General features: G+C 49.3%; 1 protein-coding gene across 5 annotated transcripts in view; it reads left to right on the top strand.

Annotated features, from left to right (window-relative positions):
- The window catches only part of NCAPH2 (non-SMC condensin II complex subunit H2), an 899214-nt gene that overhangs the window by 83571 nt on the left and 796113 nt on the right, over positions 1–19530 (top strand). For 4 of the 5 annotated variants that reach the window (XM_069629493.1, XM_069629491.1, XM_069629494.1 and 1 more), the window contains exon 2: positions 8444–8588. In XM_069629493.1, the coding sequence (XP_069485594.1) occupies positions 8481–8588 (108 nt within the window). In that variant the 5' untranslated portion in view covers positions 8444–8480. Of the gene's footprint in view, positions 1–6620; positions 6673–8443; positions 8589–19530 lie in introns of all 5 variants that reach the window. The other variant, XM_069629492.1, reaches the window with a different exon arrangement.

Below are 19530 nucleotides of genomic sequence, written 5' to 3'. Positions count from 1 at the left end.
TATTCGCCGGTCCATCTCGATTTGTTGGTCATTGATCACCCCAGGTTCTTTCTCTCCTACCTCCGGCAGCAAACCTCGAGGGCACCGCTTAAAAAAATGCCTCTGCCGGGGCCACTCCAGTGGATGCATGTGGCGTGGTGCGGTACACCCTCAGAAACTGGTACAGGGCTCTCTGGAGGGACTGCCCCTGCCCCTGAGCAATTCTAAAGGTCTTATTTAGAGTCCTCATCAGCCGTTCTGCTTCACCATTGGCCCGGGGCCAGAGAGGCATGATCTTCCTGTGGACCACCCCATAGCTCTCCATCAGCTCCGAGAAGCGTTCGCTCTGGAATGGTGCCTCGTTGTCCGAGCACAGCATGCGTGGGAACCCATGGGCCGCAAACACCTTCTCCACAGCCACGTGCTAAAATGCCACAAACTCCACCTTGGGATACCTTGAGTATTCGTCGACCAAAACCAGGAAGTGGGTGCCCATTGTGGTGGACCCAAAGTCTGCATGAACAATTTCCCAAGGGCGTGTCCCCCTAGGCATCGTCTCTATGGCAGGCTCACGCTGCAGGGGAGATGCTGCCTGGCACCAAACACAGGCCGCCACAAAGTCATCCACCTTGCGCTCCAGCTCGGGGAACCACACCTTCAGCCGTAGGTGTGCCTTGGTCTTGGCGGCGCCCTGGTGACCACGGTGTGCCAGGGCGATCACCTCGTCCACCTTCGCTTGGGGCACCACAATCCGATCTCCGGAGTAGAAGGCCGGATGCTGAAAATGATGAACTCCTCCCGGACCTTCCATAACTGCTCAAGTTCGGTCCTGGCCTCCTGAGTGCGCCCCTCCAGAGCCTCCAGCATGACTTCCAGGAGCCCTGTTGCATAGAGTGCCTCAGGATTTTGAAGCACTCATCATCCTCTGCAGCTGCCTCCAGCTCCTGAAGAGGCATGGCATTCGGCGTGGCCGCCTCCACCACCACCCGGACGTGCTCCTCGGCCTCCTCTGCACAGATGTCACGGTCTTCCCCTCCGGACGCCCCAGGGTGTCTGGAGAGAGAGTCTGCTGCGTTGTTCGCCCCCGGCCGGTATACCAAGGTGACTCCATATTCCAAAAGAGCGAGCATCCACCTCTCAATGCGTGCCGGTGGCTTGGATGACAGCCCTGCTAGGATGGGAAGCAGTGGCTTGTGGTCTGTCACCACCGTCACCGGGCATCCAAGGACGTAGAGCTGGAAGTGCCGGCATCCCCAAATACTGCCAGCGCCTCGCGTTTGATCTGCGAGTACCGTTGCTCCGCCTCAGACCGGGCTTTGCTGGCATATGACACCGGGCGGACACCCCCATCCCAGTCAATCTGCGTTAGCACGGCGCCCAGGCCGAATGGGCTGTCGTCGACGATGATTTCTGATGGTAACGCAGGATCGAAAAATGACATGGTATCCTCAGCTGCCAAGGCACCCTTGATGTCATCAAAAGCCACCTGTTCAAGCGGACCCCAGTTCCAGATGGCATCCTTCCTTGTCAGTGCCCTGAGCGGTTCCGACATGGAGGCAACATTTTTTATGAATCGTCCACAGTATGTAACCATGCCCAGGAAACTTCGCACCTCAGACACCGACTCCGGAGGCTGCGCCTTCTTTATGCCCTGCACCTTCCTGGGATCAGGAGACCCCCCCCCTTCAATACAAAGCCAAAGAATTCGATCGATGGTCGCAGAAATTCACACTTCTGTTTGTGGAGGGTGAGGCCCAAGGATTGTAGTCTTCCGAACGTCTTCGCCAACCGCCTCAGATGGTCTACCTCCATTCTTGCAAACACCAGGATGTCATCGCTTATATTCAAAACGCCCTGTAGATCAGCCAGGGCACCGCAAATAATGTTCTGAAATACCTCCGCTGCCGAGGACACACCAAAACTCAGTCTCTTATAGCGGTATAGCCCTTGGTGTGTAGTAAAGGTGGTAATATACCTCGACTCGGGGTGGAGGACAACCTGGTGATAGCCCGCCCAGAGGTCCAGTTTCGAAAAGAAGCGAGCACCCTGTACCTCCGCAATGATGTCATCAATCGTCGGGGTGAGGTGTCTCTCTCTCTTAATGGCTTTGTTCGGGAGCCTCATGTCGATGCAGATTCTAACAGCATCCGGTTGTTTAGGCTTCCGTGCCACCACTATCGGGGACACCCAGGGAGTCGGGCCCTCAACCTTTTCTATTATGTCAAGATTGACCAAATTGTCCAGCTCCTTGACGACATGTTCACGGAGGTGAAACGGTACCCTTTGATGTTTCAGGGCAATGGGCTGCACCGATTCATCAATGTGCAGCCTCCCTGGGTCACTGGCCATCTGCCCAATCCCCTTTGACAGTGCGGCATACTTCTCGAGCAAGTCATTAATGTCCTCCAAATAGACAGAGTATGCGAAGCTGACAATGCCGAGGGCCTCTGCTGCAGCACAACTTAAAGTATTGGTGCTCACCGGTGTCACATAGAATCGTGCTGTGATTTGGGAGCCCTCGTGTTCTACCTTTGCCACGAACACACCGTCCAGAGGGATAGGGTCCACACCACCAAAGGCGAAGATGCGGGCCTTGGGTGCAGCCAGCTTGGGGCCTGGTCCATAGCATGATAGTGTCCACGGGCCATTACATTCACCAACGCCCCCATATCCACGAGGACCGGGACTGGAGATCGATTCACCTCGATCACGCATCTTGGCTGTCTCCTGTTCTTACTTTTCAGGATCCCCACACTCGAGACAAAGATGTTCTCTTCCTTCTCTTCTTCCGCTTCCTCCACCTGGGCATCCTCCTCAGTCTGGTCCACCTGAGCGACGTTGGATGGTCGACCTTGGCGAGTGAAACTGGACCGTCCCGGGCCTCTCGGCACCAACACCGGCATTGCCGCCTTGCATACCCTTGAGAAATGATCCTGTAGCCCACACCGTCCACAGGTCTTTCCAGCCGCAGGGCATTCTGCTGGGTGGGGCAGGTCATACCCACATTTTTGGCAGATTTCTCCTGCCTGGATCCCGGGGACCGCCGCCAGGTCTTCTGGTGCCCCTGCCACCTCGCCACATCGCAGATACCTCTTCGGTCTTGATGGGGCCGCGACCCAGCCTCCATTCTAGCTGCTCTCGCCTCCAACACCTCATGGCACCTCCCTAGTTCAAGGATGCGCTGAAGCGTGATTCCGAGCTCCCTTAATACCTGGCGCCTGAGTTTGCCTGATGAACACGCCTGGATAAGCGTAGTCCTGATCATGTCCTCTGCATCACCCCAAGCACAGGCCAGCGAGAGACGCCTCAGGCGCCCATAGAAAGTGTCCAGAGTCTCATCGTCTTTCTGTTTGGCAGAGAGCATCACAGAATGCTCATAATCCGCGTTGGCGAGAGGCAGAAAGTAAGCCTGCAGAGCGGCCTTCGCCTGATCATAGGATTCATCCCCTGGCGGAAGCGATTCAAAAGTCTCTTGGACAGAGGGACCTGCAGAGTATAGCATGGTTGCCAGCCTGGTGTCGTCACCAACCACCTGGGCAGCCCGAAAGTACATGTCCAGGTGGTCCACCCACCTCCTCCATCTGGGCCCCAAACTGGAAGGCGGGCCCAATACATCAAACTCCGGGATGGGCTGCAGAGCCGCCTGTGCACGCACCTGAGCCATGGCGGGGGGAATTTGCTGAACAGGTACTGTCGCGGGCTGTGCTGGAAGTAGAGGACCCGGAAGACCTGCCTGACCAACTGGAGGCTGCTGTGCCGGCTGCACTGGAGGCAGCAAACCTTGAAGTGCTGCTGGCGCACGTGGAGGCTGCTGGACCGCCGCTCCGTCCTGGTCCTCGGTATCACTCATCAGTTCGAGCACACAGGCACCCCCAGCGTGGAAGACAGGGGCCGCAACTCAAACACCAAGTCCAAATGACTCCAGCATGCACCATTAAAGAAACCGCTACTGCAACACACCTCTGTGATGATGAAGATGAAGATTCGTGGGGCCACCATTCTGATGATGAAGAGGATGAAAAGAAGCCTCCGCTTCCAACTGCTCCAAAAATTAGGACACGAAAAATGTGGGCTATGCAGGCCCAGCCATTGTAGCCCTCCTCTTTGCTTGCACTCGACGTAGGAGACCCAGGAAAATGAAAAATCACAAACTGGGCATATTCACGTGCAGGTATGACTGCCTGCTGACAGGATTCCCAATAATTAGGCCTGGATTCACCTCCCTGCTCAAACCGGAGCTCAGAGAAGTTTCACGGCCTGATCTGCAAAATGGCCGCCAGCCGTGTGGGTAACGCACGGCCTGCGGGCCGGAGTGAAGTCTCAGGACGACCTCGCTGCATCAAGAAAAATTGACGGATAATTCACCGCTGGGCCCAGGCATCGTTTCCCCCACTCGTCGCCACTGTTGGGGGTTGTTTGTGACCCCCGGTGCCTCCCGTAAGCCCCAGACCCCGAAGGACTCACTCTCACACGTCCTCGGTTCGGGCTTCCCAGTCGCTCTGACGCGACCGGGAAACGCCCGTTTATTTAGGTTGCATGCGGCGGCGTGCAACGGCACGCCGCCGCGTGCACGCCCTGTCATCGGCCAGCGCCACAGCCGGGGGCGGGCGGTTGCAGGGTTCTCCTTTTGTCCGATCCCGATGGTTCTGGTGGGGGGGGGTCAGGTCGGGGGAGATCCGTGGTCTTCTACTGCTCTGCTGAGGAATAGGGATGTCCGTTATGTATATATGGGTGGCGGCTGTGGCTGCGCTTTGTTGGTGGAGCCTCCCTTCCCCTTCCCCCTTACCCATCCGTCAACAGGAGATGCGGTCTGGGCCATGCTGTACCTTTGGTTGCGTTAGGGAAGGGGGGGATGCCCAACCCTCCAGGCAGCACTCACACCCGGGGATTGCCAATCCCCACCGGCTCCTCTGCACATCCGTCGGCTGCGACCCTTTGAGTCCGGGGTTATCTCTCCTTGCCCAGACGTTGTTCTCAGGTGCTCTGGGGTTGTGCAATCTTGAGTTGGCCCTGCTGAAAATGCTGGTGTTTGGGGCGTTCGTTGTCTTCCTCCTCGGCAGGTCTTGCATGTGTACTGCAGTCAGTGTCTTAGGACTCAGGCCCAAACATTGTGGTCAGCCCCTTCTCCACACACGTGGCCTCTCACGGGGAGCTTCGTGCCCCGCAGCACACCCGGCGGGGCCTCGCCCAGGGTCACCTCCTAGGTCGCCGCTTCACCACCTCATGCACGAAGTCTTCGCATGGGCATACCGTTGCCCCCCGGGGACAAACGCCATGGCTGGGGCCAGGATTTTAAAAGTATTATGAGCCGTCCGAGTATTTCAGACGGCGCCCATCTTGGTCAGCCACGCAACAGCGCCCCAATGAAAAACTTTGTTAAAGGGACGTTATGGTGAAGTTGCACCAATAAAAACCTATGAAATAATATTGTTAAAGGGACGATATGGTTACAGGTAAAATCGAAAAACCTCAAATTCGCCAGTTATGCTAAGCTAAGCAACCATAACTCCCGCCACCACTGTGCACTGCTAAGACTAACACCCAGGATATCAAAGATGACATCCCATGTGAAATTAATTTTTGTGAGTCCCTACAAGGGGTTGTTTATAATGTTGGTAACATAATATTTTGCTGGAGTATATTAGTACCTATTTTTTTTAAAGTTTGGGAGTTTTAGACAGTAGACGAGCGATTCCAATTACCAATGAGAGTAAGTTAGTAAAAATGTTTTAACTGGAAAACTGAATGTTTTGTATTTTATTTGTGCCTAGTTCATCATGCACATTAAAAGATACATGCAAATAGTGTTTCTGTGGAACTGTGTACTTCTGGTACAAACATATGCATGGAGCTGTGTGGATGAAAGCAGGGACTCGAGGCCCCATGTGTCTGTCCCCCATTTTCTGTTGGGCATATTTGTACTCCCTATTTTTATTTCTTGGGAGTAGTTGCCTATTTCTGGGGAGTAAAAGTAACAGGTGGGGATGATCATGTTGCAACCATTTCTGATGGCTTCATGCTCATTATCAACCTTACTGGGTGGCTCTGTTCAGATGCCGATCACTATTTCCTGGCTGTGCTCATATATTGCTCATTATTAAATGAGCAAAAGTGCAGAATTGAGAACATCAATTTCTTGATAAGTTAAGTAAATGAATGGAGTTGATTATATCAAGTGACTGTCACTCTGCCAACTATTCATAACATATGTTGATTACAGGCAAAAAGATAGCACAGCTAGTTGGTGCTCTTTCAAGGTTTTGGTTATGTATGTTTCATATAAACTGGGTCGGCTCTTTAGCTGTGTATAGCTTTGATCATTTATATAAAAAAAGCAAGTATTGAAGGGGAGTGAAGTCGAGAGAAAAAGAGTGTAGGATTGGATCCACATTATGTATTTGCTGTTTAGATAGAAGTGTAACAGGAGACGTATGAGTGAAGCTCATGCTAAAGGATATTAGAACATTCAATGACCTTTATGGGTGAACCCTTGGAGTCAGTGTGCACTGTTTTCATACTGTATTCCACCCATTGTCCTGTGATATGTTTTGTATTATCTAGAATTTGTAATAGTCACATTATGGTAAATTCTTGAAAAACATGGTTATTGATCAAAATGTTCCCTTTTGCATTCATTTCAGGCTGCGGTGCTGTCTCTTCAAGTCCAGCATTTTCGTCTGTACTCTTTTGTGGGTAATTGGTCAACATTGATTATGTTGTGAAATTACAAAATGATCAAAGTGTTACATTCCAGAGAGCCGACTGCTCGCGCTCTTCTAATTGCCTGCCTTAAATTGGGAGTAGCCTACTCATTCTTGCCTGGAACCCATTCTGATGTGTGCTGTCAATGTGAGGATTCACTGTTCATCCAGTGTTTCATGTAGTTTATTTCTTGGTGTCTGGTTTTATGCAGCTTACATCTTCTTAGTTGTCCTATTTCTCATACTTGTTTTGCAAAACACAATCCTGCTGCAATACTTAAGATACCAATAACGTCCAGAGACATCGAACATTACAAAATTGGTTCTAAAAAATGGAAAATCTGAAAATTTATTTTTACAAAGTAACTTATGCCTAGATTGCCTGCAAATATGGCGAGCGATGGCACACTGCCACGATACCTGCCTTTTTGACCTCCCACACAGACGTCATGAGCCAACTGAAATCTATGGGTTGAGATTGCTGTGGCAAACTACAACTGTTGATAATGCAAATGTTTGTATAAATATCTGCTATCGGCACAACACATTACAATGTACAAATTCCATGTTGAAGTTGTGTGAAGAAAATTAAATGTGTGCTAAAGCAAACAGGATGCAGATAGACTTCAATATTCTTCAAAAAGGAGAATAGCAGCCTTGCTGTTAAGTTCACTCGCTAGACAATTAGAGGAAGTATGTTTTCTAACAGCTGAACAGAGATACATTATCACTTCTCTGTAACAGACTCTCGGAATGCATGAGCTAAGAGTTGAGAAGGTGAAGGCCAAAATGTGCTCGATTAACTTCTAAAGTAAAGGTTGCAATTCTTGATCTTATTAGCCGCCATTTTGTCAGTGAGATTAAATATATAAGACAGACGTAGGAGAGTCCTCACACCGTTTTTATTTGGACAGCTGGAGTCCTGCTGGGGACTGGGCAGAACTGATAAAGCTGGGGAAGGTCTGTTCTGTTACAAGGCAACTTATCCTCGTGCTGTTTACTCTTTTAAGGTAACAATCACACTTGCTTAGATGCATTTAGACTGGGCGCGATGCATATGGCTAGGAGCAGAAAATCTGTACTTTTAAAAATTGTATGCACTTAACCCAGAAGAGTTATGGTTGTTTTCCCCACAATGACTAGATCTTATGCAATGTTTCTGCTGTTGGGGCTGACGGCTTGCTTCGCCCTGATGGCTATTATAGCTGCTTGTGTGATAAACCTGCTTTTGAGAAGATCCTGATTACATTAAACTTGATTGTATATTTTCTTATCAAGTGTCATTCACTTATGCAACAATTATCTTGGACAAGGGGTTGAGGGTGGGCTCAAATTCACTATAATGTCCAGGCATTTGTGTTGTCATGCTAGAGACACATTGGGCCATGTACAGATAGGCACATTGTTAGTGAGTTGCATGGTTTGCTTTAGTTATGAACATAGACTGATCATCAAGAGCGATCGATTAAAGCCATGATTCTAGGGTCGAGATGTGTGGCTCTGATGCTTCCCTATCTGTAAATAGGATATCAAGTCACACGTGAACAAAAGCTGCGAGTTGTTCATCTGTTTGATATTTGGTAGGCTGCGCCTTGTTATAGGGCAACAGCTGGAATGATGTAACTACTAAGGCAGTGCTTGTTTCCTTGTTTCAATCGTGAATTCATGGAAATGTCAAGCTTTTTCTTTAGCTTCCTTGAACGTTCGTTCCCTTATAGACTTTTTAATTCTTCCCTTTTTACTCTTCTATTTTTGTCTATTAGCTTGAAATTTTACCCTCCAGGGGAGTCCTGTTCAGTCATGGACGAAGTCGAGTCGCGCTTCACTCATCTCCTCCAGCCGATCCGCGATCTGACCAAGAACTGGGAGGTAGATGTGGCGGCCCAGTTGGGGGAATATCTTGAAGAGGTAAGTCTGAGGCCATTTTATTCATTAGTGGGATCCCACTTTTACATTTTTACACATAAATACAGACGGAAATCACTCTGGTAACTTTTGTAAATGGTTCTATGTTCTTCTGCCGCCAGGTATTTAAAAACAAAAATATTTTAAAAATGTTAACTAGCATTTTTCATTGAAAAAAAAATTATATATATATATATATATATATATATATATATATATATATATATATATATATATATATATATATATATATATATATATATATATAAATTTTTTTTATTTTTTTTTAATTTTTTTTGGGGAAGGGGTGTGCCTCCATTACCTATTAATCCCTATACCGCACACAATTTATTTTTCTATAGTTTTTCAGATGAATATTTTTTGTAAACAAACACATTGAAAAAAAAGAACAGACAAAAAGGAGAAATTAGTATTTTTTTTATTCATTTTTTAAACAGTTTTTATTGTTATATCAAAACATAGCAAAATCAAACAGAAATAGAACAAGCCCCAATCGGGGCACAGCACCCCCAAGCCCTCCCCCGCCTCCTTCTACCGCTCCCTAACACATGAAGTAACCATAATACAGGTACAACAAAACATTTTCTCATGGCCGGAGTCCATTATTGTCCCTAGCCCCAGGCTGCAGCTAAGTCCGAGTGAAGAAGTATCCGCATCCTGAGGGGTGCCATGCAACGCCCGCTCCTCATACAAATAATTCCTGAAGGGTGCCCAGTAGTCCTTCGGTCTGGCATGGGAGGGAAGTGTCAGGTTGAACTGCATCTTTCTCTGGTCAGTTTGACATTATCCTAAAGCAATGCAGAAAGGAGGGGTGGGGGGGGAGGTTGCTGGCACCCCAGGTGCGGGCGATGAGGGATTTTGCTACCACAGTAGCCATGCTCAGAAGCCACTTCTCACTATTGTTTCCCTCCTCGAACAAAGCCAGAAGCCATACTTCGGGGGATGTAGATACGAGAAAACCCATCATTTTGGTCATGGCTTCAACTATCTTATCCCATAACGGTTGGATTGCAGGGCGCAACCAAGTTAAATGGAAAAAATCTACCTGCACTAGATTACATCTCTTGCAGTTCGAGGATCTACGTGGGTAAATCTTGTTTAACTGAAGGGGGATGGGGGGAGTAATACACTTGGTGTAGATATTTAAAGTGTTTCAAGCGGAATCTATTATTGGCAGATATGGTTTTGGATTGGGCAAAAATAGAGTCCCATTGCCTGTCGGATAATGCATGGCCCAGGTTAACCTCACTTATCTCTGTGCCTAGTTACCCGATGTGGGTTAAGGGACCGAGCCAGGCGATATAGTGTTGAGACTAATTTCTTTGAGGCCACTTGTGTAGTAATATGTGTCACGATCGGGGCAACCGGGGGGTGGGGGGATGGTGCGAATGGCAAGTCAGGCCATTTAACACGTAGCACCTCCCGCAACCGGTAATACAAAAACAGTGTTATCGGGTTCCAGTCGCCTTTTGGTTTTAAGGTCTCCCAAGATCTAAATCTGCCCTGAGGGGCGATGTCCCCTATTGTTTCAATTTGTAACTGTGTAAAGTATTGGATGAAAAGTTTCTCATGTGTGAGAGGAATACCACGGACCCGATAGATGGCCATAGTGGGGGAGAACCATTGACCCAGTTCTGCAAGTTTAGCCAGACGATCCCAGGCCCGCAGAGTAATCGCAACTGGTTGTACCTCTGCCTTATCACTACATTCCTGCGTTCCCCAGAGGAGGCCCCTCACATCGTCGGGGTGGGCAAGAGCTTTCTCCAGAATTGTGTGTGTTAAATCTGCCGTCGGGTTCACCACTACGCCGCGTATTGGGCCTGGGCGGTTAGGAAATAGAGGAACAGATCAGGGACCTCCAGACACACCCTGAGAGCTTGGTCGACACATCAGATCTAACGATAGACGGGGGTCTCCCACCATCTCAAATCAAATTATTCACCATGCTTCTCAGTTTAACCCAGAAATTTGTCGGGGGCCAGATCAGGACGTTGTTGAAAATGTATAAAAGTTTGGGAGTACCACCATTTTCAAAAGAGAAATTCTAGCCGCCTGGGAAATAGGAAGGCGCCTCCAAGTATCCATCTTGTGTTCCAGCAATTGAAGGGTCCCCATGTAATTCTCCTCGTACAGCTCTGCGGGGGATGTAGACACTCAAATTCCCAGGTAGCGAATCCCCTGTGGGCACCAGGAGCAATCGCCACCAATGTCATGTGGGGGAGACACACGAAGTGAGCAGAAGGACCTCTGATTTAGACCAATTGATACGCAAACCAGAGAGGGTTCCAAATCTAATGACTTCCTCCACCACAGGGCAAAGGTTTGTTCGAGGATGTTTGACATATATTAACATAATCATCCGCGTATAAAGAAACAATGGATGTGTGAGAATTAAGTGTTCTCCCCCTGTGTGCATGATAGTCTCTCAAGGCGCATGCTACCGGCTCAATTGCGAGAGCAAATAATATCCGAGAAAAGGGGCACCCCTGCCTAGTTCTCCAGGACGCAAGGATGGGTTCGGACTGATGACCGTTGGTGTACATGAAAGCTCTAGGCGCCGTATATAGCAACTGAATCCAGTAAATAAACATATTACCCAGACCCGAACGGCAAAGGACCTCAAATAGAAAAGGCTGTTCGACTGAGTCGAATGCCTTTTCTGCGTCCAGTGCGGCCACCACCATGGGGACCGATTGATTCACGTTGTCCATTAAAGTGAGGAGTCTACGCAGATTGTTTTGAGTGGAGCGGCCTAGTATAAACCCTGCCTGATCAGGAAGGACTAGACCGGGCATATGTGGTAAAAGCTTATCCGCTAATAGTTTCGCTGTTATTTTATTGTCTGTGTTCTCCAAAGACAAAGGTCTATAAGACGAGCATTTACTAGGATCCTTATCGGGTTTAAGTAAGACAGACACCAAGGCCGTCCTGGTTGACTCCGGAAGCGACCCAGTTGCACAGACAGACTGAAGCATATTCCTCAAATGAGGGATGAGGAGATCAGGGAAAGCCTTATACAGTTCAGCAGTAGTGCTGTTTGTTCCCGGGGCCTTACCATTAGGGAGTGACCGAATGACCTTAAGAAATTATTCATCCGAGGGGGGATTATTTAACGAGGAGCCCAGTTCCAGATCCAGCCACCCAAGGACGACCAAGTATTGGGTAATATCGTCATGGCCAGTTGTTAGCTGGGAGGTATAGAGCCTCCCATAGTATTCCCGGAGCAACGTCGTTTATCTTCCCCGCCTCCCTGGTGAGTTCACCATCTGGCGCCTTTATTTCTACAATAGGATTAAGGTGACGCTCTTGTCTGATGGCCCACGCCATGGTCTTACTGGGTCGATCCCCTTCCCCGTATCTAGCTGTCACTATCGGATCCCCCAGGAACTGCTCCTCGCCGATCATGAGTGTACAGATCTCGTCCCTCCTAAGTTCCAGTTCGGACCGAAGTTCAGGGGAGTCTCGGCACGCCTGACGTGTCTCCAGGCCCTTCAGTTCAGTCTCCTTGGAGGAAATAGATCTACAGATGCTTTTCAGGACCCTGCCCTCTTGAGAGATGCACCAACCCTGAATAAACACTTTAAAAGTTTCCCGCACTACTTTGGGACCGACTCAGCGTTTATCTGAAAGAACTTGGTGATGGCCTTGCGTATGTCTTCACAGAATGCTATATCCTCGAGTGCCCGGGCTCTAAATCTCCAACGAAGCTGTGTTTGTGGGGCTGGGGCGGGTGGGGGGGGGAGGAGTACCAAACCAGAGAAATGCGCCAAGACTGGGGAGTGGTCAGATAGGGTTCGGGGTAGTATCTGTATCTGGCAGGACACCTGAGCCAGTTCAGAGGACGTATGAAGATAATCAATCCTGGAGGAGCTCCCATGAACGGTCGAATAATAGCTGAATTTGAGAGCATTGGGGTGATGAAGGTGCCATACATCTATAAGCGCATAATCTACTGCAATGGCCTTCCATTATTGGGCTGCCTTTGATAGAGTAGTTTGAACAGAGGAGGCCTTATCCAAATGTAACGACAGTGCAATGTTATCCCCAGCCCATACTACTCCATAGTTCGGGTAAATACGTAGGTGATCTGAGCAAGCTTGAAAATCTGGACAATCGTAATAAGGACCATATATATTAATAAAGAGGATAGCCTGACCTGCTATTTCCCCCGCAACCAGAGTAAAGCGACCCTCTGGGTCAGCTTTCTGAGCGTGCAGTTTAAAGTACAGGGCGCGATGTATATAAGTTGCCACCCCCCCGGGAGTGGGGGAAGTATAAGAGCTATATCTATGGATGCCCCACCCAGCCAAGGATGGGAGTCTGCGATCCTTACCTAAATGGGTCTCTTGGAGACGGAGGACATTCACGTGATGGTTTTTGGCGTTGTTCGTAATCAAACATGTTTTTTTCCCGTTGGTGAATCCCCGGATATTCCATGACATTAGTGGGATGTCCGTGCTTGAATTATCGTAATAATAAGTTGTACCATCAATGACCACAAAAGAACAAACCGACGAAATGTGGAGTGCTAGAAGTAGCCAGAGACGAAAGAGATCGGGGGATGGGGGGGGGGGGGGGGGAAAGCACCTTCGACTCCCCCACTTGAGGGCGCAGTGATTTAACCTTCGGTAAACCTTGGACTTGAATGTCCCCCCTCCCCCCTACCACCCCAGAAACCCCAATCTACCGGCCAACCCAACCTCCTCTCAACCAACATTAAAAACTAGTGCTGTGCCGCTGGGCATGGGGGGAGCTGGCGGGCACTGTGACTCCTATTGTCGGGAGGCTAATCGCCATATCCATTACACTGCATTCCGCTACCATATAATAAGAGCAACACCTATGGTCGCCAAGTGGGGCACAGGACACGGCCCCAGAGAGGCCCGAACCCTCGGCCCGCCGGCAGCCCAATCCTCCAGATCCGGAGGGACTGCGAGGGGGCACCTCAGGTTCAGGAAGTTCCACAGCAAATCTCTCAGCTGAATCCGGCGATGTGAAGAAAAAGGTGCTGGCGTTATGGACCACCCTGAGTTTAGCCAGATACAGCATAGCGTACCGCACTGCTTTTTTCCTCAGGATATTCTTTGCATTCTGAAAAGGTTTCCTTTGGTCCTGCACTTGCTGACTGGAGTCCAGAAAGAGGCGTATTGTCACAGATCCCCACCTCGGCGCCCCCTTCTCCCTTGCCGCCCGTAGAAGGATGTGGCGGTCTCGGTAACTGAAGATGCACGCTATAATAGCCCTCTCCAGGGTACCAGGGGGCGGCCTTTTTGCCAGTGAGCGATGGGCCCGTTCCACCATAAAGATTTGTGACCGGTGGGTTGCCAAGAACCTCTAGCAGCAATTTTTCAACAAACTGTTCCATATTGTCAATCTGTGTTGACTCGGCAACCCCCGTGATCCTGATGTTGTTCCTCCTGGATCTCCCCTCCAAATCCTCATTCTTAGCCACAACTCTCTGCACCGTTTGCTGCAGCGAGGCGACCTCACGCTGAAGTGTGGCAATCTTGTCCTCGCCTTCCCCAAGTCTTTGCTCAGCTTCGGACATCCTGCCACACAGCTGATAAATCTGAGCTGCAGATATATCCACTTTACTCGTTAAGGAGTCAATTCATGCCCCAAGGTTGTCCGTGCTCCCCTTATGTGCAAGCAGGGTCTGATTAAGGGCCGAGAAGTCTATCTGGGAGGAGCCTGGGTTATTGGCATGAGGTATAGGGTCTCGGTCTGACTTGGCAAACTGGTCCATTTTCGACTGTTTTTTCTGGTTTCCCGTTCCAGGCGGGTTCCCTATTGTGGTAGCTGCCTTGACACTGGGGACACACTGGGGGCACCCAAGACCCTGCCGTTTCACATCTTCAGGGGTGAAGCTATGGTGCGCTCCCTCCAAGACGAAGGCAGACCAGTGATGCCCAGTATATCACTGCTGCCTAGTAAGAACTTATGTTGGGCGATTGAGGCTTGGGCCCAGCCAGTGGTCCAGGCTAGAGTCTCCAAAGGGGGGGCCAACAAGTAACGAAGAGATGTGACGGCCTCAGTTGCGTAGCTTCCAGTATGGACAAAGTTGGTCAAGGACTGCCTCCCTGCTGGACCAAGAGCCACGATTATCGGGGGGCCCCACACCGCAGCCGGAAGCCTACAGGGGAATGGAGAGGAACCACCAGGAGGAAGGTTAGCATATATATAACACCAACAGCAAGCGGGAGAGGGGGCAATGCCATCCCCCCAAGCAAAGGACCAGCCTCCCAATGGGTGCTCTCTCCCAGCGTAATTACAAGTATAGGCAGCCAATTGTTTGGATGTAGTGCAACGGACTCGAGCAGCACCAGCAAAAACTATGACCTCCGGTAATTATGGCTGTCACCTACACCAGTGCAGAGAGTTTCAAGGCGAGCCAAAGTTCTAGAGGGGGCGGGGGAGATTGAGAAACTGTTCCCTCCGTCCTGGCAGCCCGACTCACTGCCATATCCAATTCTCTTCCTCACTCTGGGCCAAGGTTCGCTGCTACGTAGATGCGGAAAGTCAGGCTTGGGCCTGTAGGTGCGGGACGGCCTCCGGTCCCTCCCCGCCCAAAATAGGGTGCCTTCTCCACCAACCCCGGCCACGGAAACCCCCCCCCTCCCGCCCACCTCCCCCCGCGGGTCCAGGCAGTCAGGCAGGAGGCGTTTCACGAGGTTGAGGGGCCTGCCGACTGACCGGCCCAGAGAATGACCTGCGGGCCCCCGCCCCCGCGTGGTCCACCAGGTCGTGTGCCGCACGAACCGGAGCAGCTGACCAAGGCGGCGCGGCCCCAGGGGGAGACCGAGGCAGCGTAGCCGTGCCAGATACAAATCAGGAGTCGCGGCAGGGTCCGGGTCCTCCTCCAAGAGGGGTAAATCACCAGCTGCAGATCGAAGTTCTCCATGCCTGGTCCCAGTCACAGCTCACCGCTAGGATCGCCGTCAGTGGCGGATGGTCTTCCCGCCGGGCTCTCGACCCGCCACAGAGAGCCCGGGAGTATCACCAAAGGATCTGTAAGGTTTCGCAGGGCTCCAGTAGCACCCCCAGGTGCAGGATGTTTCCAGCTACAAAGCAGGTGCAGACAGGGCAACCGAGTATCTCTGGAATCGCAGGATTTCTTGCAATATATGTAAGCCTCCGACGGAGCACTCTCATGCTGCGGCCATCTTGAGTGCCAAGCAACAGCCGGGAAATTTGTGTCCTAATTAACTCTTCAAGTATGCCTTTTGTAGACGAATGGCTGTGCAAAAGTATCGCGATTGATACTCTTCCTTCCCCTCCTCCTTGACCTCGCAATGGCCCTTACCTTTAAGTCCTGGCCAAGAAATCCGCTAAAACATTCTCCCCTAACAGGTAGGTACTCCACTCCAAAAGCGTGTCCTTGTAGTGACTATACCCATTTCATAATGCCGCTTGATATACCCTCCAACCCCTTGGTCGTGAAAATACCTCCAAGAGGCTTATGGTCTGTTCATACTGTGAAGCTCCTTCCCTAGACAAACACTCTGAACTTGTTAATCGCCCATAAACACTCAACTCTTTCTTCAAGATCACTGAGTAGTGAGTCTCAGCGTCCCTCAAGTACAGGACGCAAACTCCACCACCCTGTCAACACCATGTTGATTCTGAAGCAGCACTGCACCTACACTGGTTTTACTGGCACCCGTCATTAACCAGGTTTGACTCTGCAGATCAAAACGTGCTAACACTGTGGCCCTCTCAATGGCAGTTTTCATGTCCTTGAATTCCCTCTGATACTCTTCGGACCAGAAAAACTCCACCCACCCCTTTCTTGCTCAGTCTTCTAATTTCATTACACCTGTGTGCAAACTGGTCGACAAACTTTGTATAATACTCCACAAGGCCAAATAAAGACAACCCCTTGCCAGTCCTTCGTTCTCGCCAATCCTGCAATGGGCAGCCACCAGCTCCCCTTTCGACGGAACTTGTGAGCTCAGCTTGTACCACAGATAAGAAACCTCTTCCACCCTGATCCTGCACTTCGCATTATCAGGGAGGCTGGAATGATGGAGAACTACTCTGATCGTTTTCTCGCTGTTTACTTCCTGTTATTCGGTTGTCATTGTGGAAGCAGAACACCCGCTTTTCTTCATTTTAAAGAGGGAATGCATCATCCGTAGTAAATTGGCGCCGCAGACACAAGCCCAAACTGCATCCTTCGGAACCTGTTTGTCCCGTCCAGTGTGATAAAGGTGGTATAGTTCCTATAATCAGGGTGTAGGTTCATCTGATGATAGACCTAAGCAAGGTCCAATCTGCTAAACATCTTTGCCCCACCCACCATGCTGACCATCTCTCCAATGTCGGGCAGGGGAAATCTGTACACTATCATGCCCCTATTGAGCTCCCCGCACCTTTTCCCTGATCTGCATACCTCTCCTCTCATGTAGCCTTCCTCACCACGACTATACGGAACACCCATTCCAGCGCTTCCACCTGCTCAATAACACAGATACTCTCCAACTTTACCAATTCTTTGGTAATATCCCCTCTGACAGTTGGGTGTATTCCTCCCGCTCCCCACCACAGGTTCTGCATGTGTCCTTATCCTAAGGACATGTTGGTATCCCTCCAGACATCCCAATCTGTCACCAAACACATACACAAATCTGTCCTCCATCCTGCTCCACTCCCTGGCCGCAGTCACTAGTACCATCCTGGTACTCTTGGGTTAATTATAATGTACATCTCACTGTGCTCATACCACCCAAGTAAGCATTCTCCACTCTTGGACGCATAGGCATGCGCTTTGTTTGACCGCCCCAGACACTAGAGTTCCCCTTTGAACACCTCTATAGGGCTTGGCATGCACACCTGGATTTATCCATTTAACGCCTTTCCCTTCCAAACATGCTTTCCTGGCCTTCCAATCAATTATGGTGTAGTCTGACGTAGAGTCTATCAACATTAATACCGATACTCCATTAATTGTCGACACCAGTTTTCTCAGACTCCACACAAACTTTTAGTTTTCGACACAGCCATCTTGACACCCAACTACAAAGTCTCCTTTTATCACGACCTTGTAAAAGCCAATATTTGGCTATAAACAAGTAATAAAAATGTTTTAAAAAACTGCATTAATTCTGTCCTCTGCATGTGGCTTCCCTCCTTTACTTTTCAAAACTCAACTCGCCTAATGTATCTACAGTGCCACTCGCACCTTCGCATTTCCCAGCAAATATGCTTCTGTCACTTTTATAGCTGTTATATTGTAAAGCGATTTGCTTAAAGCGCTATATAAATTCAATTAACTTAACACCAACCGTAGAAATGTTCTCATCTTGCAAAATGTCCCTTTTTCTGCCACATTTTCTACAGTCCACATTTAATCCTGGCCATTTAACAGAATTCTTAAAGTGGAAGGTACTCCCACATCGAAAACACCATGGTGTACCTACCGTCCCCATTCACAACCCTCTTCTGCACCGTCCCACCACCCATCTCTTCAGTCTTCCTGTGGTCTGTGTTCACATCTCCAAAACGCATCCTTTGCCCTTTATTAGGCTCTGTTTTTTATTTTGTCTTCACATTTTATGGCAGCAGACCCTTCATTGTCCACACCCTTCTCGTTATGCTTGTTCTCCAGTTCATTCTTGTGCTCAAATCTTTTTGCTGTCTGTAGTACGTCATTTAAAGTGCGATTTTCCCCCCACCCCCCCATTTCCTCTCTAATTTTATGCTCTCACTTGTGTTCTTTGTATGATTCACCAGTTACTACGGTTGGCTCCCGCAACCCTGTCATTTACTGACTGGCCATCTGCCTTCTCTCTCATGCCAAAATAGTATCATTCCAAGATGAGGCTTTTTTTTCTCATAATATAGTTCCAGTTTTCTTGGGATTGTCTCATACGCAGTAAGTTCTTCTCTACCCACTCCTTATCAGTCTCCTGCTCCAACAGGTAGTTCTGGCAAACGTTTGACAATTTTCCTTCCTTTGAACCCGAGCAAGTGCATGAGAAGCACCTTCTTAAGCTCCATACTAAATGATGGTCCGTGGATGGCCACAGCCCACATAGTCCTGAAAATCTTCTTTTTTTTTTTTTTAACTTATTTTTATTAATTTTAGTGCAAGTCATGACATATGAAGGCACAAAACACAAAGGGAACATTTTTAACTCCATCCCCCCTCCCCCCCAGACCGAGCATGTCTCTATCATACATGTCTTTTCTAGGAGATCTTTTCACTTTCACGTAAATATGTCCAGTATCCTTATTGTATGTGGGCACCATTGTTCTTTATAGTCTGTTTGCAGATATTCCAGCACAACTCCCCAGTCATTTCTAAATTTCCCATGCGCCCCTTGCATGTTGTATGTTAGTAGTTCCATAGTCAAATGTGTCCAGACCCTTCGCATCCAATCCATCACCTGTGGAGGGGATTTCTGTTTCCAGTTGCGAGCAATTTCCACCCATGCTCCTATCAAAAGACCCATAAAGTTTCTCTTCTATGTGTTGCATAACTTTTTATTCTTGGGATCCCAAAAACCCCCAACCCATATTTCTTCTCCCAGAAGTTCTGTCCCCGGGAACATACCATACATTTGACTTTTGACCTCTCCCCAATATGGGCGTATCTTTGGACATTCCCACCAAATGTGTCGACAGTCCCCACCCATCCTCCACATTCCCTCCAGCACTCACCTGGGGAGTTGGCATACATAGAGTTGAATCTCTCCAGGGTATAATGCCATTGCAAAATGATCTTCACCCACATTTCTCTTGTTTGAATGGCTCTCGTTAATTTTGGGATCAGGCTCCATGTGTATTCCCATCGCTCCCTGAGGAGTGTGTGGCCTAGAGTTGTCTCCCATTTCTTCATGTAATGCCATGTAGTTGGGTCCTTCTGTGCGTTTAAAAACTTGTAAGTATTAGAAACAAACTTGCGGGCACCAGTGTGAGTCAT

The sequence above is a fragment of the Ambystoma mexicanum genome, chromosome 12, assembly GCF_040938575.1.
Source record: "Ambystoma mexicanum isolate Mex_15411 chromosome 12, UKY_AmexF1_1, whole genome shotgun sequence".
Lineage (NCBI taxonomy): Eukaryota > Metazoa > Chordata > Amphibia > Caudata > Ambystomatidae > Ambystoma > Ambystoma mexicanum.
The sequence above is the reverse complement of the archived record's forward strand: the minus strand, read 5'-3'. Positions and strand labels throughout refer to the sequence as shown.